Source organism: Camponotus vicinus, unplaced genomic scaffold (assembly GCF_025532165.1).
Source record: "Camponotus vicinus isolate PSW18456_S1 unplaced genomic scaffold, iyCamVici1.0 SCAF_2, whole genome shotgun sequence".
NCBI classification, from domain to species: Eukaryota; Metazoa; Arthropoda; class Insecta; order Hymenoptera; family Formicidae; genus Camponotus; species Camponotus vicinus.
In genome coordinates this window covers 26359868-26384754 of record NW_028141956.1, presented here as the reverse complement: position 1 = coordinate 26384754, position 24887 = coordinate 26359868, and the positions used below count along the sequence as shown (strand labels likewise).

The 24887-nt window shown below is 34.8% G+C and overlaps 2 protein-coding genes across 10 annotated transcripts in view; one reads left to right on the top strand and one right to left on the bottom strand.

Annotated features, from left to right (window-relative positions):
- Rdl (Resistant to dieldrin) overlaps nt 1-24887 on the bottom strand; it is a 77466-nt gene that overhangs the window by 39313 nt on the left and 13266 nt on the right. For all 9 annotated transcript variants that reach the window (XM_083090712.1, XM_083090716.1, XM_083090709.1 and 6 more), the window contains exon 2: nt 1899-1996. In XM_083090712.1, coding sequence (XP_082946838.1) covers nt 1899-1996 — 98 coding nt within the window. The remainder of the gene's footprint in view (nt 1-1898; nt 1997-24887) is intronic.
- LOC145966563 (uncharacterized) overlaps nt 1-24887 on the top strand; it is a 66807-nt gene that overhangs the window by 41632 nt on the left and 288 nt on the right. The window lies entirely within an intron of this gene.

Here is a 24887-nt window from a genome sequence, read left to right as displayed (position 1 = left end):
GGCATACGAATTGAAGCTCTTAATTATTCGCTTAACTGCTTTTTCGATTTTTATGTCTGACGTGTAGCAGCAATTATAACTACGAGCGGCAATATATGTCGAATAAATCAATGAATATCGGTAAACATTTTTAGCTTCGTCGAAAATGAAGGACTGAAAATAATTCTCGGTCAATTAAATTCGAAATCTGCTTTTGGGGGAAAAAAATAGAGCGGAGCAATATGTGAAGCCGAGTGCGTCATTTTCGTTAGCAGTCGCGACACGAAGAACCGAAAAAGTACGAGTGTGGTCCTGGAATAGAATCTGGGACAAGAGGAAGGGGGTGGGAGGGTGCTGAGAGGTACGCGGAGGTCGGAATCAAAGTCAAAATCGTAATTGAAGGCGAAAGATACGGAGTCTCTGTGTCTTGTCGGTGCGGAGATGCCGTTAACGGTAACCCGTGGCAACCCGTGGAGCGTCCCAGCATCGATCCGAGTTTTATCGAAGCGTTCCAGCCCCGCCCTGCCACCACGAGGCTATCCTCGAAAATGTGTCTTTGTCCGTGGCGGAATCGTCGATACATGAATCATAATCGCTCATAGCGCTTTTCGACGCCGATAATCGTTCCGCCAGCTGAGCCTATCCGAAACACGCGGTGCGACTTTTTGGCCGGGCCTAGCCGAAAGTGGGACAGACCGTCCATTGGCAGGCGCTAATTGCTTCTAACTGACTGTCGGCTCCGGCGAGCGTGCTCACTCGAAATTGGCCTAATGGCTCTTTAATATTCCCGTGTTTTATAAGCATCCCGTTTATTCGGCCACGAAATCGCATCGAGTTCGCGGTCGATAATCGTCTGGCATTTATTCAAAGCGACCATCCGCGCGAAAGTCTATCCGTACCAATTGCGTGCAAACTGTATCTCTCGCGGTTGTCTGAAAGTAAAATGTCAAAGAAAACGTTTCTGTTTTTTTTTTTATTTTTTATTTTTGCCCTCGGAGAATCACGTTTCTGTCTTTGTGACGGTACACGTTTGCCACATCGCTCTATTGATATTTCTTTTTCAATAGTCATGCATAATCGAACCGCGTGCGATAAACTGCAAATTACTCCTTTGACCGATGCGAGAAAAAACACGATGCGAGAATCGCGTACACGTGCTGCCGCGCTGTTCCTGTCAGACTTGTTTTATGAAAGCGGTGGTATACCTATACTCGACAGAGGCCCGCCGTTTTTGCAGAGTAAACGTGGGAAGCGGCGTCAAAAATATTTCCTGAAGCGTTTCGCTGAAGTTTTACTATTGTATCGCGCCATTGTTACACCGAATCGAAAGCTTGCGCTTTATATCTTGATTTATCGCGTATCGACCTCGTGTGTCAAATTTCTTTCTTTTTTTTAATGGATCATATCTGTATGTTTGTATATATTTATTCGCTGTCAATGTATCTTCTTCGATTTATTTTATTCCAGCACTGCAAGATGGAATACGATTCCAGTTATTTTTTCTATCCGAGCACACGTAAAAAGCTCTTTCCTGCGCTTGCAGCGAACAAAGTGGGATTAAAAGAATCGTTTGCCAGTATTCTGTCCTTTCGCTAATTGATTGAGTTTGTCAGTGTGTCAATATTTGGTTTCTTTCGTCATCTAACTTTTTTAATTTCGTTGGCTGCAAGATAATGTTTTAGATTCACGTAATAGTGCAACGAACATAAAAAAATGAGACGGAGAACGCTTTGCGTAAAACTTGTCACAGCATGTATTATTTCACGTTTGTGAATTAATTGAAGCTATAATTAACGTCAATCAGATAATCATATTAAACGTATGAAATTGACAAGGTTTGCGCATGATATAAAATCCACGCCAGGATAATTGAATGATTTTGGTTATCAAAAAATGGAAGAAATTAAATCCCTACTCACCTCCGTAGTTCGGCCTTACTCTTTTATCGTAACTGACGGAAAAGGAGTCTAGTATCGCAGAAATATTCACGTCGCCCAGCATACTGCCGCCGCCAGTTCTGCAAATAGAAAATTTAAAATCTTACATTTTGTTATAAAGAAAATAATGTTCTAATATTGCAATAATTGTCTACAGTATAAATTTTATATTTATTTATATCTAATCCATGTTTCTTCAGTTAAATTAATTAAAGTATGATTGAAAAGAATTTTATTGCGAAAAATATTTTACATAATTCAATTAAAATGTTTTGAAATTAAAAGATTTCTGGATAAATTAATACGTATTATAATGTTGCACATACATATGTAACAACTTTATTTTTAAAACACTTTTTTATCTTGAAAATTTTTTCACAAATAATACATAAAGTACCAGTGTTCCTATGAAAATTAGAATATAAATTAATGATTATATTTTATGAAATGGATAGCGTTAAGATAATTTGTTATCGAATTTTGAGGTGTGGTCATGAAGTTTTTAAAAACTGATATAAATACTAGTATATATATTAGCATTTTTTCGAAAATAAGTTCGAGAGAAGATATTGTAACAGCTTGCATGATATACACGACTGCGAGAAGTAGATACGCCCAAAGATTCGAGACATAAAGTGCAGGGGGTCTGTTCTTGACTTAACGGGTCAGTAGATACAGATGGCCTCGGTCAGCCAAACAAACGGCCCTTGAATCCACGGGCTGATACGGTTCCGCATTACCTATGAGAGCCCGATCTAATGGTCACAACGGCGCAGCAGCCGATTCCTGTTACGCTAAGTAGAGCAACTCGGCCCGAGAACGTTTTCTGCTTGGCTCAGCGGGCTGACCAAGATCGCATGTAATCACTTTGGCGCAGCGTTGATTCCCGAATCACGCGAAGCCCTGCTATGCTGACGACCTTGGTCGAATCACGCAATATCTTTGCGATATCTGGAGATCGAGTCGCATGAATCGTTGCGAATTTTCATCGGAAAGAGAAAGATAGAAGAAATCAAGTGTGTGTTTGTGCAATCTTTTATTTTACCCGCAATGTGCTTTTACACAAAAGGTTATTTTTCATTTCTTTTCATTTCAGTCACAATGTTGTCGGTCATTGATGTAAACAAAATTTAATTTTTACAAAACAATAACACCGATCAATCTGACTAAAAACTTATATCAATATTCTTTATATATCAATGTTCTTTAATCATATAACTGAAATTATTTGAAATTGTGATTTTTATTATCTAGATATAAGACATTGATCAAATTGTAATAGACAAATGGCCAAAGAAAATTATATCCTATTATATTACTCTTGTATCAGCATAAATTTATTCATGACTCACGATTACTATTTATTACTTTGACAAAAGTGATTGATTGTTACACAATATCGTCTGATAAAAATCCTCTAAATTAGGTCAATAATAATGTCGTGCGTATTTGATTCGTGCGTTACTCCCAATCATTGAACAAGGTAGAATAAAAGCCTTGACCCTACAATCAGTGTACATATGAGTCAGCAGAATGTTCGAGACACAGTGTACCTATCGTACATCAGCTCTTGCGCGCATAATCTTACAATGAAAGCAAGCAAAGCCGGCGAGCTTGTAAAGTGTTGCACGAATTAGACTAATCAAGATCGTGCATGTTTGCCGCGCTCTATTCTACTGACCAAGATTCCAAGCGTGAGTTATGCGATCTACAATGTGTCCCCGCGATTAAATTCACGGGATTTCGTAATCAATTATAAATCAAGAAAATAACCGCGCTGTCTAAGTAACTCAGTCTACTTTGTAATTCAAAGTAGCAAATTCTTTAATTGTGAAGACCAAAATAATCATTTCGTATTTGCTCGCTTATACGAGACAGAATTATTGTAATTACGAGGATTATATGGTGGAGCTATAAAATAGATACTAAATAAATAGATATTAAATAAATCAGTAATTTATATTATGATTTTGATAAATAATAAATAAAATAATTAAATAAAGAAGAAGTTACGTTATATAAATATAAGAGAGAAGAAGGAGGAAGGAAACAAAATACTATAATTATGATCAATAAATCATATGAGTTGCTTTTTTTATAGAAAATTGAATTATAATTCACTGTCAATTTTACGTTACAATTTATTTTATAACAACTTATAATATTTATAAAGTGCTTTAGAATAAAGCGTCAGCAAGTGATGGAAGAGTCGATTGATTGTCCACGATAAATATTTGAAAGAATTTATTTTATTGAGCAATTCGTTGCAATGTAATGCATCATAGGTAAGTCTCGTGAAACGATATCGCACAATGAAGAAGATCTCGCTACCAAGCTGTGATAATAGGTCAGAGGTTAAACGTATTGATTAGAGGCAGATATCTACTCTGGGAACAAGGGTGCGAATAATACGATGTAGATGGTATCGTGCAGATACGCGCGCGAAAATATAGATAGACTATTTCTCCGAAACTCATCACGAAGAGTCGACTTTATTTCCGTAAGATTGTTGCTTAGAATGTATTTCCTGAAGAAAAAACGCGAAGTATTCTCATAAAATAATTACAATCATATAAATATAAATTAGTAAATTTAATAAAAGCAGAGATATATCGTATGAATATATACGGTTCCAAATATATCGCATCCATCGCGTGTATTCATGTAATTAATTTTGTTAAACGTCATATCAAGTATATAATTCAATTTAAATTAATATTTTATTTTTAGCCTCTTTATCTGTGATATTCTCCATCACTTTTATCCAGATAAAGGCTTTTGTTGCCTACAAGCTTTTTTTAATCAACTTTGAATCGTACGATCTAGATGTTTTTGTTTACTCATAAAAGAAAAAGAATAGGGTATCCTCCGTTAAAAAGAGAAATGACGTTTTCGATCGTTTGAAATATTTGAAAGACATCCTTCGAGGTTTAGTGTTTACGAGATTTCGTGGGTGTATTCCGGACGAAAGGACGCGCGTCTCTTTTACGGATTTTCCGGAAGGCCGTTGGAGAAATGTCACGCCATAGTTAAGCGTTTCATGCTTCATTGCCCCAAAAGCGTTGCTACTCGCCAGACAATATTTTCAGAAGCTCGCCAGTTCTTTAGATCTTAAGGAAAGTAAGAATCTCTCTTTCCTGCTTCGTAGAAAAATCCATTTTTCTCGCTATTCTGTACGTTGTCTCAAATTATGATCGCCTCAGGCTTTATTGCTTTCATGTATAAAGCGATATAACGCGAAATTAATGATATAATAATTACGATCAGATAAATCTGTTTAACCGAAATTAGGTCGATTGATAATTCTGTATCAAGCTTTAATCAGAAATTTTGATTAACGGAAATTTATTATAATCGTATTCTCTCGCATAATTCCCTATAATCAGAAATGCGTTCTGTCATATTTAATAGATGCATCTTTATGACCACGCTGTCTATCAACCCGCCATTAATTAATAATGTCACGTTAAATTCGCTCGATATCTAATAGCACTAAATAGGTTGGGCGCATGGGGGAATGATCGCGGCGTGATTCTACGGATGAGTTGATTTAATAGTATTACCGCAGTACAGTCACGTGGCGAGGTACCGAAGAAAAATGGAAGACATTACGGTGCCTGGGCCGAGTCAGTGTAATTGAAAGTCTCGTAAATAAGAAGGACCGTCCGAGCGGACGAAGACGCCTCGAATTTCAATCTCTCGGATTTCTAAGAGCTCTTGACCCCCGACTCCAACATTTCTTCCGCACACGGTCCTTCTCCTCTCCTCTGTTCCCTCCCTTTTTCTATCCCTTTACTTCATCCTGCTTAACCTCTCCCTTCCTGGTCCTGTTTCTTTTAGTTTTTCCGACTCGTTGCAATTTTCTTGCCTTTAAGGAATGATGAAAAACCATCTCACAAATTTTCTCTAGAAACTTACGTTTATTTCTAGCTCGATAGCTTCGATGTGCACACGGGCAACAACTCGTCTCTTCTCTTTTCTTCTTGTCTTTTTTCAGCAGATTCAAAGAGCGACATGATGCAAGTGTACTCGAGCATTCCTTTGCTTATCATTACATGAATTCAGTTCTGCTCTGATTTCCGATTTTGTCATTATAATAATGATTATCGAATCGAAAATATGTATAATTAGTTAGCTATGTTGTATGTATTATATATATGCAGGAAAATTCGATTTACATATCACTATCTGATTATAATCCGATTACAAATTACACCTTTTACACGTGCAATTTCAATGATAATATTCTCGCGAAACGTATAGATAAAGTTATCGCGCAAACAAGTTTTATTTTTGTAATTTTTCAAAATTCGTAAATATATATATTTCACCATAAAGATAAATATCAATAAGTGTACACGAGAAGCATCTCATTTTTCCAGGTATTTTAAAAAGGCAAACATTTTTGTGACGAGGGTACTTCCGCCGACCTCGTTTCCTGGCATTTAAATTAGCAGCGTTTCGCACAATTTATTTTCAAGCTAATGTCAAACAATTGCCGGCAACTTCGCCGACATTGTCGACTATGTCGAGTGGTTGACGTCTTTGAAAGGCGGAAGTCTCGAGGCTTTTGTAAGAGTCTCTTCTTGTAATTAAGAAGTTATCGACTACGAGATGTTGCATCGGTTCCTCGTCCCCTCCCTCGATTTCAATCTATCGTCCTGATTTTCTTCGCATCTCTTCCTTTCTCATCGCGTTATTTCAATCCCGAGGCCGATCTTTCCTTGCCAATAACATACAACGTTTGCGCGAGGATTGGTTATGAATTATTCATGATGAAGAGCGAACGGACGAAAAAGCGGTTTTATACACTGCTCGTCCGGACGTTATATATAATCAACGAAAGCCGGTTGCACGAGCGGTTACGTTTTTCAGTGTGATTTACGTTAATTTCGGCGCCCATCTACCATTGCGGGAGAGTCAGGAAGTCATAAGTATGCGAGCGCGTCCTTCCGGTCAGCGCCGCGTGTTTCCTTTTTATCGATATCACAGCTGGGAACTTCTCTGTTCTCATATTTCTCTATCTACATATAAATCTTTCTCTCCTTTGTTCATTCCCTCGATAACAATTATTTATTGTATGCTTCTGAATCTGATAAAACTTATTAGCTTTTAATCGTAAATTTTAAAATTAATGATATCAAGTGGGAATAGTACGATAATTAGTACAAATAAATGCGATTAACCTATGAAATGCATCGCTAGATATTTTGTATTAACCTTTAATCGACATTAAATTTTTTAAATATTTAAATATTGATACGCTCATTTTTTGTATGGATCACATATAATTTTACGAAGTTATTGAGCTAGAAATAAATGTGGTTACACTTGCACAATCTCTTTACAAAATCTTTCAAAAAGTCTATCGTGGATTTTCAAGCAAATCGCGATGTTTGCGGGGAATCTTTCGATCATTTCTCAAAGTTAGCGTATCATCAAATCCAGAGACGTCCGTTGCTCTTTTTTTCGGATAATTGTCCTACACAAAAATGCACGTTTCGAAGATATTATTTTCGGGCGATAATAAATAACGCGCATAAGGGCTCGGAGGATCGTCGCGACATCAGGCTAGATAACACGAAAAAACCAGCAGAAGAATTCGAAATAGGATGATAGCGAGAGAGCAGACATCCATTTGATCGTAACGCTGGGCCGCGAGATACATTTGACGATGATACACGGGGATGATGGACCGCTGGATCCATTTGTCACTGTCCGTAGAGCAAGCCGTCGCTCATCTCATCCTCTCTCGCTCCTTCTGCATGCGCAAGCTTCTTTCGCGTCGTCGAGCTTTTGCCAATATACAAAAAATCTTGCGAATCATCAGCGCCCGATCGATGGCATGCGAGATTGCTAAAACCGCATGCGGGGCAAGAAAAAATTTCGAAACAACATTGTTGATTCGAAGACTGAATATATTGAACGAAAAAATATTTTCCAGGCTTTTACTTGCGTCAATTTAATGGACAGGCTACTTTTTCATCTTTATCAAGTGACAGACATGACGTTATATGATGTCAAGTATGATATGTGAGTTAAAATATCGCAAAATATCTTAAAATAATGCGATAAAAACATTTCTGTACGTAATATTAGGAATCATTTATGTTAAAAATAACGTAAATCCAAGAATTAAAATTAACTTTCATAATTTGCAATACATTTGATATATGTTAGACTTATTTTTTGATGTATGCATAATATAAATAGCATTACAAAATACACATGCTATAGACTTATATAAATTCTTGATTTTCACGTTTATTATGTAATGTTTGTACTAAAATTATAATTCATTAGATATCTGTATTTTCAGTTATTTTTTGAAAATGTTCGGCCCGATTATATGTATACCATCTGTTTAGTTCATTCTGTTATCATCATCTCGTGAAATTTAATATGCAATATATTTATTCACATGCCTGCGAGCTAGAGGATCTTTAAAAAATAATTAATGCGCTCCAATTAATCCGCGAGCAATGTCAATATATCGAATGCCTACGCATATTATGCATAATTCTGACCTTTTCTGTCGATTTCGTTTGGCTCGTATTAATTCGGCTTCTAGCGTTTCATTAATTCTGACCTTTCTTGACACTGTATCAATATCAGTCTTTCGGAAAATTGGATTATCACGCGTCTTGCCTCCTGCCTGTGTCTTATTTTAGTTTCCTCTCTATTTTATCGTTTCTATCTCGAAGCTCGCTTTCGCAGCGTCTTTGGCTTGAAATTTAATCCTGCCTTTTCGCGTAGGTAGTATAAATTTCTCGAACATCAAAAGAATTGTGCGTCGAATCTGTCGTGCGTAACAGATTTTCTGAAAGTGTATATAAACGTACAGGGGTATGGATTTATAGCAGATGTATAGAGGGTGAACGGATTCAAATGAGAATGTAAGCGGGGGCGGCGTTTCGCAGAAACTCACGTCGCACAACATCAGAGTCGATGGGAAAACAGAGAGCGCAGCATCCGGCTGGGGTGGGTTATCGACGCATTTGTGTAAGCTTGTGCGCGCGAATCTGACGTCATTGGGTGCCTTTCCCCCGACCTCTCTTCCACCCTCTCGGTGTGACGCCCTCTATGTGGGTTATGACGACGGTAGGGAATACCTGGTCGCTTTAACCCCCTGTGCATCTGTGTTCGACTCGTGCTTATGGGATCTCGGGTTTATATCGCGCAAATACGCCGTAAAGTAGGATAGATAAGATTGTGTAAAAAATTGAAAGAGAAATTGAAAGCTTTAAATTTATCTGATTATTAATTAAAAGAAAATAATTACAATGTGACATAAATGTCATTACAATCACTAATCAATATAGGAATAACAAGGTTAAAAAAATCCATGCTTTTATTAATCATATAAATATTGTTATTGTTCTGATAATTATGGATATTCTTTTTTACTTTTTATCTATCTATTTGAAAATGGATTGTGTTGTCTAAGTTTTATGCAATATTTTGATCTTATTTTCTCAACTAATGCTATATGTTTTATTTCATTGTATATATATGTATTAACTTTGCTTTGAAGAGAAGAGAGAGCGATACGAGACAATTCAAGCGCCCGACGTCATTTACGGGTATTGAACTTTATTGCGAGTGTAGGTGGAGACAGGTTTAATCGAATAAGTTAGGGTTTTTGCCGAGTTCTCTGAAACGATGCAGGGAAAATGACATTGCGAATGTTCAAGGCAGCTATAAAGAAATTCCTGAAAGTTAAGTGAATTTCTGATATCTTGAAAGAGTATTTGCGAAAGAAAGGGAATTGCTAGCATTATTTCTTGATGTTATGAAAAGAATTACTATTACTAATAAATTTTATAATTAAATTAGCACGTTATTTGATATTAATATTTGCGATGTTTTAAAAATAAAACATCAATAGATGAAAAAAGATTAATCCTGTCGAATAAACTTTTATTAATTAATTTTTCACACTTTTTTTTAATAACGTTATAAATTAATAATAATGCAATGTAGCTAATTTATTGATATAACAATATATAGTATAATTTCAACAAACATTACTATAATTTAATTTAAGTTATGTTAAATTTAATTTAATTTTTTTAGGTAATTAGAAAATGGAGCATTTTCTTTCTTACACATACATACACATGCATATATCAAACGCAACATTTATTTTCATATACTTTTGTACAGATTAAAAAAATAGGTATACTGTTTTGTGCGAATTTCATTTTGAAATTTCTACTTCTTTTGTGTTATCCGATAACAGAATGTACTTTTTTCCAACAAGAGAATAATTTGACCCTGCTTGATGAATCTCCTGTGTTTAATTTATCTCTTTTTTTACGTGCTCCGCATTCTTCTTTTTAACCGAGAAGCGAAGCGCATGTAATTTTTCTTTCAACCGTGTGTTTCTCGTTTCTCTGTATGAGGGTTTAAGAAGAATCTCGGCGCAGACTATGTCGACACTCCCGAGACAACCACTTCCGGTATTTAGGTAAGCGACGGGCGGATGTGAAGCGCGAGAGAAACAAGGCGTTCCCATTAAACGCGACGGCATACGATGATGCTTAAATCGCTATCAGCGTTTCTTTAGCTTCATTGTGTTCGTTTCTAATAGCCAACGATGCCGAAAGAGACTTATTTCCCATTGGAACTGCCGAGAGAACTTCCCGCTTTCTCTACTAACGTCCCTACGACACGAAGGTTTCGCCTAACGAAAACAATATTGGTTGCATGGCATAAAGGTTTTATCGTTTGATGACAGTCATTATCGCGTAAATGTGAGTCAAGCAATTTCCTGGACGCAATCTACCTTAGATGATTGGTCGAAGTCGTTTAACATTTGATATCAGCTTGCAAATCCCTCTCGAGGTCTACCTCGAAAAAATACTTAAATATAATTTTGAGTCTCGTTGCATAGCATTCGTACACAACTACTATTGCGTGCAGAGCACAAGCTAGTCTACTGTTCTAAAAAAATTTGTCAGAAATATATGTGATAAATCTACTGCTCCGAATAAATTCGTTAAATTTTCCTTAATTTATAAAGAAAATGTTATATTATAAAACAAATATATTTTTTATTAATAAATTATATTAAAGTATTATAATATATTTTAATATAATTTATTATCATTTTATAGCATCTTTTAATATAATTTTATTATAATATTTTAATAATATAATTTTTTTTAGTATAAAATTCAACGAATATATGTATGTTTTATAATATTTTAGAAAATTCAGCGAATATATATGTATATATATTTACGTAGAATATATTAAATATATACGTAAAAATTATGTCATTATGTCATAATACTGCTGATGTTTTTGCCGCATTCACAAATTTCAATATGCAATGTAAATTTTTACAATCATGCAGCAATGGTATAAACTGCATTCCGCGTAGAAAATATTTTCGTTAAATGCTAATAGTTACCCGGAAATATTTCAATGTATACATAACGCGTACAAACACACGAGCAATGAATCATAAGATTGCGGGTATCAAGAGCAATGTGGCGAAAGATGTCGAAGAACGAAGACAAAGATAAGGACGAAAGTAAGATATATGGACTCAACATCCTAGCTTTAGCAAACGGATCTCTGGCTCTAGAATTACGGCGGAAATTGTTGCGCAAGTACGATTACAATAGCGCAAGTTGTTCCACAGCATCTTCGTAAGAGCCTATATTATTCATGCATAGGATGCTTGTCATTTCTCTCCCTCCTTTTGCCTCCGCTTTTTCAGGTCGCTTGACTTGTATCTTCTGCAAGTTTGTCTTGAATAACTCAAATTAATCGAGATTCCTACGTTTAATGATATCTATAATTGCTAGAAGCTTTCTTAGGCCAACATCTAGATATTTAAAAAAGCTTATCGGAATAAATTTTTATTTGAAATAGATTTTACCCTCTCTTTATGCGTAATATTAGGAAACATGTATATTTTCAAGATTTATGAATTTATATAACTTTTACGATGGAAATATTGCAGACACATACATACATATGCATTTAAAATACTGAATATTAATTTATTTATGATGTATTAATTTTATTAGTTAGTTTTCTGCAGCGCTAATAACAGTGATAACTTTATTATATATAATAATTGAACATCACATACACATACAACGTTTTAATTTAAATATGATTAATCCCCGATGAGATAGATAGAGAGAGAAAATAATATACAATGCTTATTAATATTCCAACATATAAAATTATTAATGCTTTATGTTGTTATTAATATTATTAATAATTTAACATAATAAAGCGTTTATACATTATTAATTACTAATTCGTGCATAATATATTTTCGATCACTGTACATTTAAAGTTATACGTAAAATCATATTATAGAACTGCCTTTCATTGAGAGCAGGTTCAAAAATTTTTTTATTGTCTGTTGGAAACAATATGAAGATACTCTTGTGAGGATATTTTATTTTGACCATGGACGGCAGGAAAAAATGATTATATGTAATCATTATCTATGAGAGAGACTCTCATAGACAATATTTTGTTATAACAATATAAAATTAACATACTGAAAACAGCATTATTCTAATTTACAAAAAGCAATTTTAGAAAGTGAGTAGAATATCCAAATAATATTACCATGTAATAATTCGTATATTTGAGCGATATCTCGATGGTTTTCATTAAAAAGCGTAGCAAAAATTAATTGATTTTTTAAGGATAAATGAAACCATTATCGACGACGAGCTCGGTCTCTATAAGGACCTCGACGACGATCGCGATAAAGACGTTGGCTTCATTGTCTTCGATACTATTCGCTGTGCTTCTCGCCGCGAGCGTGCTCCCAGTTATGAATGTAAACAATGAGGCTGTAATGCTCGACGCGAATAACCGAGATTGAAGATACAGGCGGAACACAGGCGGACCTCGACGTCGACGACAAAGACGTCGTTCTCCGCCGTCTTTATTGCCACTCGTTGCCCTTTTCATCCTGTCGCGGCGTACTTGCGATTACGAATGTCGGCGATTAACTAAGATCCTAGATAAACGCGTCTGACGGCAATGATACCTCGTAGAGGTATACCTTGTAGACAACGACGACGACGACGATGTCGTTTCAGCACTTTGGCGGAACCTATCGCTTTATTACAGATTCACCGTGGGCTTATCTGCAGGACACGCGATGCTCTTGGGAATTCAGACAACAAGCCATTGAGTTAGAGGGTGAGAACAAGATATATGTAGCTCTTCTATGAGTGCTTCTATAAAAATTATTCAGAGACGACGCATCACTCCTACGAGTGATAAATTACTTTAACGCATTAAATTTTTAAAACTGTGTACTTTAAAAGTTCTTCATACTTTTTCGTATAATTATTCATTTGCGCTCGGAATATTGCGCTTTATAAATTCCTTGCTTCTTCTTGAAGCATAATTAGTTCTCAGAAATGAGTAATTGAAATTTATTTTTACACGTAGATTTTTGAAAATCAACAGCATGATTGCTTTATAAACAATAGTTTGCATATCAAAAGCAAGATCAAAAGTATCACAGCGGTTATGCGTTATAATTTTATCTACTTTTGTTTTTAATCTTCTAAAATGTGTAAATTTAGGATCAAACAAACGCTTATTCTATATTTAATATTATAGACGAAAGAAAACTCTCACAAGTGATATAATTAACTTGATTATAAATATTTTCGTATCGAAATTTAATTGAAGCAAAATCCAATCACGGAGAATATTTAAACTAAGAATTTAAAAGATTTTTAAAAATTTTATCCCGCTAATATTCAAGCATCGGAGATGGGCAAGATTTCTACGCCGCGGTATAATGCCAACGTAAATATAAAACGTATGTAATTATTGATTATGTGCGCTCATACGTACACGGCCGTAGATATTTTTAGTGTTAAGTGACACTAACTATAGGCACAGGACTTACTTAATATGTAGTAAGGTTAACTATGATATTAACGATGAAAATATCGTATGATTCAGCTGATTAAATCAAGCGAAACTTTCTTTACCATTGACATAAATATTAATCACTAGAAGATTAATCACTGAAGCGCGCAAACTTTACATTTTTTAGAAAAAAAACAGATATTATAGATGAATAAAAAGAGAGCGAAATTAAAGTGGATGCTGCAAAATATCGTTATGCATTTTAACCTTCGGTTAGACAGATCCTATTAATATAGGGTCCAAATTACCTTATTATTAATTAAATAGTTTTTATCAATATGTGCTCAGGAGAGATCCCATAAATAAAACGAAGATATTAAGAAATAATCTGCATCGTGCACAAGTAAGATTAATATCCTTGTCGCTGTAATAGAGACGAATAATTCATTCAAGGTAATTATACATTTCTCTGTCTAAAAATCAGTCTTGAAAAAAATTATATTATACTATAAAAAAAATATTATTACTTTTTGATATAGGCATTGAATTTTGGATTCAAGATTAAATCTTGTTAATTCTATTATGTAATCCTTTACTGGAAAATCCTGCTAATAAAAACTTTGAAAATTGAAAAATTCTAATTTTGATGAATCATATAGGAAGGATAAATAAGTGAATTTGGAAATTTTCATTTGCGGCCCAAAAACAATTCTAAAGGATGAAACCACTCATAGGTAGAATGGCTTTTTTCGATAGATCTCGAAAATTATTCTATCTAATCAAAGATATAAAAATGTTTATGTAAAAATATTATCGTAAGAACATTTCTATTTAATCACATTAAATAAAATTTTGAAAATATAATTTTTGAAAAACGATTTTTCAAGAATTTTTGAAAAAATTATTTCATTAATGTATTAAGTATAGAAATATTCTTACCATTAACTAAACTTTTTGTATAAAACATTTTTTGATATTTCCAATAATTTTGAAGAGAAAGGTAAAAAGCCACTCTAATGAGAGGTACTTTCACCCCTTAAAATCATTTCTGGGATGCAACTGAAAAGTGCTAAATTCATCTGTTTACCCTTTCCTCCCTGTGTGTAAAGTTTCATCAAAATCGGAATTTTCCAGTTCACGAGGTTCTCTTGTAAGTATTAATTGATCTAGACCATTCGAGAACCGAAGATTGCGGACGATTTATCGACTATCGCATATCGCCGCATTGCGATGACCAGCTAAATGCTGTGTTATTGCTTTTAATAATTAAGGCGCTGCATTCTCATTAACTTGGGTCACAATAAAATTGCGCCATCGTTACCTGGCCGTTATTACGTAATGGAAATGTCACTGTAACCCGGACAGGGAGAGCCCGACGGAGAGGAAGGGTAGGGAAGGTTCGGGGAGGGGTGGAGGGGCTATTCTTGCGATTTATGCCGGCCTTTTGCATCCCGCGTGCAGCGTGCACCTCCGTTATTAAAGCCATTAAAGGTCGCGACCATAGCTTGCATAATTAACCAAGATCGATGGTACAAGCAACGACGGGAACGACGACGTCACCCTCGGCCGGTGGCGCTTTGATGATATATGTACAAGCTTCTAATACTTTTTATTACGCGAATTGCATGACTCTGATGTTTCTGATGCTTCTCGCGGTCGGCAAGTCTCTTTACCTCGCCATCCCGTCTTTTCCGCGGAATTTTCTCAGTTTTATCAAACTTTTTACCTCGCCGTTTCTTCTTCGGCGCACGCGAGCATTTGAGAGCTCATACGAACAAGTGAGGAAGGAATGCTCGCATACTTTGGCTCGTCGAAGTAAGGAAAGACGGGAAGCTCACATGATATATCTTTTAACCGCATCTTGAAACCGCAAAAAACTATATTACCTGTCTTTTTATAATCTTATAACATACTCAAGTCAAACTGACATGCCAAATATATCTTTTTCCGCTCTGGTATCCTTTTATATTGCACTTTTTCTTTAAACTAGTATGAGTAAAATATTTTTTATTAAATAAAGTAACTAAGTCACTTTAATATAACTCGGTAGATAATTAATTAATTTACGTTTAGCACTATGTGAATGTATGACGGGAGAAGATAGATAGCATGCATCATCTGTATCATTTACTCATAACACGAGCTATCGTAGCCATAAGGGAACAGGTACCGGCTATTATCATCGAATACTGAATGCCTCATCTCTATCGATGCATATATAACGTTTTCGATGCGGTAGTAAATTTCAACTCCAATATAGCACCCCTCGTTCGTCCCCTACCTTTGGCTTTACTAAGTCTTCATCATTTCGCGTGACAGCAAACGTTATCAACGTTAATGAGGTATATGAGATGCATATCATGGCGTTTTATGGGTGGCCTTTTTCCCGCTCACTTTATTATCCCGTTATGAACACGGTCTCGAGAGTAATAACTACAAATGCGTCTGCTCCATGAAATAAACGACAATTTTTTTCATTTCGAGCTACATATTATCTCGTATATATCACTTACGTATTGCAGCGTTTTTTAATCATCGCTTCGAATAATGCTGCGTATTCTTCCCAAGAGCAGCTGTCAGTTAGAGAAGAAACATGACCTTGTTACTCACAATCAGTTCCACCTCTGACAGAATATGTATACACTGTGCGGCGCCTTTAATATCATTATACCGTCGTTTCATCATTAGCATAATTTATGGCAACGCCTGATCATAAAATATCATCAGCTCATGCGATATTCTGCGTTTACCATCCCATATGAGCTTAATAATTCAGCGCGCGGTTTTTAATCTACATTTTTCATCGGATTGATAATACCGGGGAAAAATGTAAGGGAAAATCTCGGTTACGTGTAATGTAAACGGGCACGGACAATTTTTTAACGGTCGCGTTTGTTCGCGCGACGCGCAATAATTCTCACGCGAATCGGACTCCCTCTCCCTGAGTCTAAAGTCTACGAGAATCGCATTAAGCCCCGGGTGAAGAGAAACTCCGAAGCGAATCGCCCTGCAATTCCACCGACCAACACCATCAACGAGACGCGAATACGCTGCGGACCGTTACTATTACCTACGTAATGGACATGCCAGCTTCGAAAGCAACGAACGTTATTCTTATGTCGACCTCTCACAGCCAACAGAGCGCACCTCCGTTATTAAGGTCTTTCATGACTGGAAGAGAACAAGCTAAGATTAATCGACCGCCGCTTGCTTTGTCTGCAAATGTGGTACTTGCTCTCACCATGCGCACGACAAACTTTGCGAAGATAAAACTCGGGTTTTGTTTTCCTCGCTCTCACTAAATGTTTGTTTATTTATTGATAAACAGTTCTGCAAAATGAGATATTTCATTAATATGCATATTCCTCTTAATAATGAACTATTTTGTTTTGCAGATCGTTAATATTTAAAAAAAGTATAATATTTAGAGAAAAAATTACGGCAATTTTATTAATATATAGAAATTGTTAAATCTTTTCAGATTTTACTCCCTTATTTACTAAGGTATTTAAACAATATGATTAGTATATCAAATTCTGAATATTTTGCATAAATATATTTTTGATAATAATTAAGGAAGAGAACTGACGATTGTGCGGTGTGAACTAACGTTTGCTGGACGATTTTGACAACAGAAAATTGGAATCATAAATCTTGTAAAACGTATCGCAATGAACATTTGATTTGAATCATATTGAAGTAAGGATAGCAGTGATAGAGATCGACGATAGAGGCGGACAACTGTTATCGGCGATAACGACATACGGGCCTTCGTAATGTAAGCTGGACACGCAAAATCGCGATGATTTTCTCGGGAATTGGTGAAGGTATGCGATCGATAAGCAATAAGCAGTAAATGGAAATTGCAATTTCTTCACGAAAGCTCTGTAAAAATTTTGCAAAGAAAGAATGAAATTGCACACGCAATGTTATTATTCATAAATGCCGTAAAAATCTAGCACAGAGATCTAATTTTTCTGAATTTTAGTAATTTAATTATTATCCTGAAAAAGATTATGGCGTATTATAATGACTACTTTAGAAAAGCATTTATTTGAGATCTTGATGAGAAAATTTTGGCGAAGCATCGAATTAATATTTCAATGGTAATCTAGCAAGCAACATTATGCAAGACTTTTTTCTGCAAAACTGACCATAAATGTTTTATTTTCTACGCGAAAAAAGATGCGCTCTTGTCACGATTAAAATTATTTTCGTATTAAATATTTAATACGCACAAGTACTTAAAAAAGTGACATTTATCATAACAGATATTTTTCAGTAAATTATTGTTAAAACACAGTAAATTATTGCTAAATTGCTAATTAGAATTTTTGTAGGGCAACAAGATTATCCCTTTTGGCGAAAGTACCGCGCCGTGAGATATTGTTGAAATACTTCTTGAAACAACACTTCTGCATGCAATGATTTTTATAAGGAATTCATCGCGGTTCCCATCATAGAGACATTCGAAGGCGTCTTGCAAAGTTCAAGCCATTTGCGGGCTGCAGTTTCACGTGAATGGTGTACCAAGACCTTGTCATAAAGTTACGCTTTATCGTGTTCCACGCCAACGGGGGCGGCCCCGACACGAACGTGGCTTATGTCGATCTGCCAATCAAGAGTTCGACTCTTGGAAACGCGATGCCTTTACCTTCGTGCCAGGATGTACTGGTAAAATGAAATCGACTCGAACGATCGCTACTTCTTGTCTTCGGTTCACCTCGGATATATTCTACGTATTCGATAAGTAAGAGCTTTCCAATATCAATTGTGTATTATTAGAGAACTGCATTGTGTTACAAAATATTTAAAAATCAATTTGCTTGTAGCGTTCTTCGATATACATACTAGAAAAAATGATTACTTCAAATATATCAAAGACTATATTATTAAAATTAAGAGATTAACTTTTATATAATATATAAAATAATGTGTTTGATAATAAAAATACATAACTTATATAATATATAAAATAATATTTAATAATAAAAGTACGTAATTATACATACAAAATACATCAAAGATTGTATTATTAAGAAGGAGAGATAATTTTTATGATATATAAAATAATATTTGATAATAAACATGCATAATTGTAGTGAAAGAAGAGGCAGATAATAAAAATGAAGAGATGAGAGATTAATATAAAAATAAAAAAGAGTATAAGATAATTTTGTTTCTTATGAATTGGTAAAGGTATTTCGAATTTCTTGGAATTTTCTCCAACGCTTTACCATTTAGTCGCTTTACCATTTAGTTGAAGTGAGGAGAAAAGGCAAATCGCTGCGTATCGCAGGCTCCTGATAAGTATAGTCTCGCAATTACCTTTCGCGGTTACCTATAGTGTAAATCTAGCACGCAATGGAGATTGCGTTCCCGATAGCCGACGCTTTTTAGATTCCCTTTTATACCACTTCTCTTATACCGCATTTACTTCTATATCTATTTTGTACATTGTGGAAAACGACCATTTATGTTGTCCTCGTGCGAAATTCGCGCTATATTTCTCAAGTGAGATATGTGATGTTGATCTTTTAATTCGTTTATGGTAAAGAGACCCCTGGAGATTATATGTTACCGCAAACATACCTCGAAAGATAAACTGGAGTCACATTCAGATGGATAATATCATTTAACAAAGTTTATTACATAATCTTTATATCTAATTTATTTTTCATTTAATTATCTCATCAAATTGTGCAATAAAATATATGCAGATAATAATGTTCACATGCGATATTATTTTGTATTTTCACGATTTAAATTAAAATGCTTCGGTCGAGTTTTAAAAATTATTCAGCATCTACAATTATAGATATTACAGATGCTGAAATGTCTATTTTTATAAGTTCTATTGATCTTTTATGTATAATAATTGGTGCGTATGAATATTGTTGGATGTGTCTCTTTTAAGTAATTTTATCGAAATAATTAATAATCGAAATAATAAATAATTTTTTCTTAATCGCAGATAATATTAATTTTGCCAGAGATCAACCTGTTTTCGAAGAATCAGAAATCAAAAGAGCACAACAGAAACATAACTATCGTAACTCTGAAGACAGATCTGAGGTATACGCGTAAAGTAACTTTGCAGTTAAAATATTTATGTTATAATTACGTTATTACAGAGGCTCGGACTAATATTGGCATTCTCTATAGAGTTTGGAGGAATTTCTGATTACATGTAACAAACTTTGCGCATAACTCTGTATATGTAACTATCCGTCTGTTTATCCTTGGTCGTCGCAACATCGGTAATGCCTTCCGGGCTGATCGTCGAGCCCCGATCGGGAAGTAAGGGGCCGTTTAACGCGCTTATGCTGAGTGCATCCCGCGCACAGGGATAGAGATCCGCGCGAGGGCAGGCGTTGGTAATGCACTTTCCGATAATGCCGCCGTCGACGTAATCGTGGTGCACCCGCGTCCATACGTGTCCGTGCACACAGACAGGCGTGCTTACATGCCGACGAGGTCGAGCAGGCTGTGAGCACAGATGGTCGCACACAGGCAGCAACCGAGATTCACGGCTGCGACTGACTTATTATTCCGGATTACTCTGGTTTCTCCGTAGTACCTCCACCACCATCCCTATCCGGTTAGCGAATGTGGATGAGCCATTAATCGCGTTACACGGAAATGCTGCGGCATATGCCAGCGATTTTTAGATTCGGCGAATTTCAGATTATCGACAGCTTTTAAGTAACGTAGGGGGAGGTTCAAATTTCGGAGAACGCAGTCAACTTTTATGCTTGGGGCACAGGACAAAACGATAAGGAATTGTGCGATGGTGTAATCGTAATTTTAGATAAATAATAGAATAATAATAATAGAAATATCTTATTTTAGATAGAGATTTGTCAAAGTCAAAGAAGAGTACTTGCGAGCGAAAACTTGGATGACTTAGTCTTAGAATAACGCGAATTTTTGCGGTAAAGTTCAACTCTAATTGTTGAAACTCGAGTCTTTACTCATCTTAATGAGATTTTAATGAGGTCGTATTTAACATTTTTTTATAATCGCACGACGATAAACGATCGATTTGTATTCGCTATTTTATAATTAAAGTAAATGAAGGGGATGGATATTTCAAGCGAGTCGCTTACAAGCTACATTATCCAGGCATTAATTAAAGACTCCCGGATATCGACCATGAATATTCGAGCTGTGCTTAATAACACTCCGATTTCGGTACATGCGATATATATCACTACAGGAATACGGGAGAGTTCCACATGCGACGGTGTTTGGATTACTCTGATTTCTCCGTTGTGTCCAACGAGTTCTATCCGGCCACCGGATGTGGATAAGGAATTAACTACGTTACAGGACACGCTTTGCGAATACGACATGGTTGAAAGATGAATAAGATTAAATTACGATTTATCTATTTTCCAAGAGATATCTAAATTAATCATGTTAATACTTTAATAAGAATCAAATACATGTGACGTTTATTATTGACATCTTTTTAATATGAAATGTCTGATAATTCTATTAATAAAATTAATTATGTACTGAATATTTGAAATATCTTTTCCAAATATATTTTATTTATTTAAAATATACGAGTGTCTTTTATATATATTTTCTCTATTGCAAATTAAACATAATAAAAAACATATATGTATAATAAAAATATTAATTAGACTGTAATTAAAGTGGGCTATAATTAAAATAGACTGTAATCAAATTTTTTTTATTTCCTCTATTGCAAATTAAATATAAAATGAAGATATTAATTACATAGACTGTGATTAATGTAATATTATAATGCTAATGATACTTAATTATAATCACAGGATTCAGGACGAATATTACATGAATTGTAAAGTATATCCCGCGCAATTATTAATCGCTACAAACAGTAATTACGAAACTGATTAACTAAACTACGTGATGTACATATATCGATCATGCTTTTGCAAGAATTTACGTTTCGATTTGCAACATACTACGGATACGTACAAGTACAATAGCGCTAATGCGAGTACGCGACTATTTTACGTGCAGAAATTATTAATGCTTGAATTACTTCTCTATGATATCTGACGTCCATGCAAGTTTCATTCAGTTATTAAAATGGTTTTCGGTTAGATAGAGGTTTATCGTGAATATTTCTGAGAGACTCCACGAGTCAGAGCTTCGGGACGTGCAACGAAGATAGTTCTTGACACGAACATACCCTAACTTTCCCATGAACTATTTCTAGAATGTTAACGTGGATTATCGATAACCCCTAACGTTTCAAACGCGTGCCGTTCCAGTTTTTCTTCACTGTTTTTTTTCTCTTTATAGCTGCGGTAAACAAGAGATTTATATTTATTATTAATTACTTTACTATCTTATGAGAGATTTGCAGATTGATATTACTCGGATATAAATTCCAGCTGATATTCCGCGATTAACAAAGTGCACGCTTACACATTACAAATTATAATTTCCAAATATTTAAATATTAATCATAAATCTTCCATTGCATTATTTGGAGATTTATGATTAATATTTAAATATTTGGAAACTATAATTTGTGATGTGTAAGCGTGCATTTTGTTAATTGCGAAATATCAGCTGGAATTTATCGCGAGTAAATCAATCTTCAAATCTCTCATAAGATAGTAAAATTAATAATAAATATAAGTCTATTGTTTAAATATTAATAGTAATCATTGTTGCTTAACAACAATTGATTCTTGATGTAATTGTGAAGATGCAAGTTTCGGAAATTTGGTCACTCGTGTTAAAAATGACGATGCATTTTCGACTAATTCTTTGTGCAATTTTTATTGCAATTATTATTGAGTGCAATTATAAAAGTATCAACAAGCAGACTTAATGTTAAACATGGCTCTAAATGTATATCAATTTTCATCGATACAACGCTACAGCGTTATTTCATAATTATATGATAAATCAAGTTTATGGAAATTATTAATTACTATTAATAACATGTGTATTGTTCTATTCGTTTCGTATACCACGAAGTAATTTCTAACTCTATTGTGTTTAAAATCACACTGATGTTAAACGATAATCATTTTATGTTTTAGGAGTGACAGAGAATTCTTCTTCTCTTTCTCCTTTACTCGATTTCGCAGTTTGTAATATTCAAATATTAATCATGTGTGTGTGTGTGTGTGTGTGTGTGTGTGTGTGTGTGTGTATGAATATTCAGTCGCCTGATAAGACTTGGCTTTTGATTTTCATCCGATGCAGAAACTCTGGAGCTTCGTACGAGAGAATTTAGTCACACGTGCGGCAATGGCCGACGCGCGGATTACTCTGATTTCTCCGTTGTACTTAATACCATGCGAGATTCGTCCATCTAGCGAACATGAAATTTATCACGTCGAGTCGCGCGGATGAGTCGCGGGATGAGAATTGCTTTTAATCGAGAGAGATAGGATGGGGTAGAGAAGGGTTGGAATGCGTTCGATTACTCGTTTTGTGTTTCAGGGATTAACGACGGATCTATGACCTGCGTTCTTAATCGACCATTTGCATATATTGATTTGCGACGACGCAAATGGTATCGATTTAACGTTAACATACATTAGCATTTCGTTCATGGAATTTATGAGGGCGGGAAAAAGTCACGATAGAGAAAATTCAGCCTGCGTGCAGGCGTACTTATGATGGCCGATAATAAAGTAAGGTCGGCACGTCGTCGGTATCGTGCTGTTTCTACTCAAGGTATGCGAGTCAATCTTTGATCAGGCGCACGCGAGCTCTCAGGAAAGTGTGCTAAAATCTAGCGTAGTAGATCAAGGGAAATTTTGAAACTATAGTACTTGAGAATTGCTATACTACAGAGTGATATAAAATTTCATTATGTAGAGAATAAATTAAAATGTCTACCAATATAAAAGAATTCAAATTTTTAATGAAGCTGATAATTATAGAATAAATAAGAGAAAAAAATATAATACATTTTTTATTTATTAAAATAATGTCACTTCCTCTAGAAGAAACAAAATTATTCATTCAACTGCTTTGTGAATTCTTTTTCTAAATTTTTAGTCTACATTGTGTTAATATTTTTAAAATATTATCGTCATTAATTGCAGATATATGTAATTTTTAATTTTGTATTTTTCTTTCTTAAGAATAATAAAAGAATCTTGACATATATGAAAGCGATTTATAAAATTGCAATTTCGTCGATGGCTTTGTAAGATAAAAAGAAATTTCCCCGCTCCTTTATTTAGTCATATTTATTTTTTTATTTCATATTACTAGGTACCCATTGTTTTTGGCGCATGGAAGCTTATACTCATTTTCCTCGGATATACATGCGCGTACGTGGTGCACATTTCGAATGATGAAAAAGTAAAGTGTATGCTTTCCTATTGTGCTAAAGCCGGATACATCGGAAAATATGAGAAAGTTTTGTAAATTTGCGCGCAAAATTCAGTTTAGCCCTTAATTCGACGTTCTATCTCCACGCATGTACCTCCGGGATTTTCCTCTCTTTGTGTATTCTATCCCTCGATTTTGCTTGGCTTGTGCTCGTGGTTGGCCCTTCCATCGACTTTCCCCAGCGTCATTACGGACGCGATACTTCCGCTCGACGCGCTCGCTCTCTCTGGGTTGCGGATTAAATAAAAATAAAAATACAATTTCTCTAGGAGATGTAATTCATATTGACGCAAATCGAGAAGCAGAAATTTGCAGAAAATGAAGCAATCGCGTGATCAGTATCGTTATGTTTCACATTAGAATAGAAGAGAATAAAAGGTACTTTACACATGCAATATTTTTTTCTTATTATAGATTTTTGGATAAACTCAATTTTTTTTATATATAATTTTTAATATTATATATTTGTAATATACAATTCTATTAAACATTTTAACAAGCGAAAATTTAAAAATTAAGCAAACAGGAATCTCGTATCGATTCGTCTTTCCTTAAGTTTAATTTAGAGTAAAAGAAACCGATTATTTCTATGTCAAAATTAAATGTTACATATATATTTTTGAAGAAGATAAAATTATACATATTCTGAAAATAATATCGCTGCATAATCTCATAATAAAAATTCGAATCCATCAAGTTTTTAAAGGAATTAAAAATTTAAAAGCAGTTAAGTTT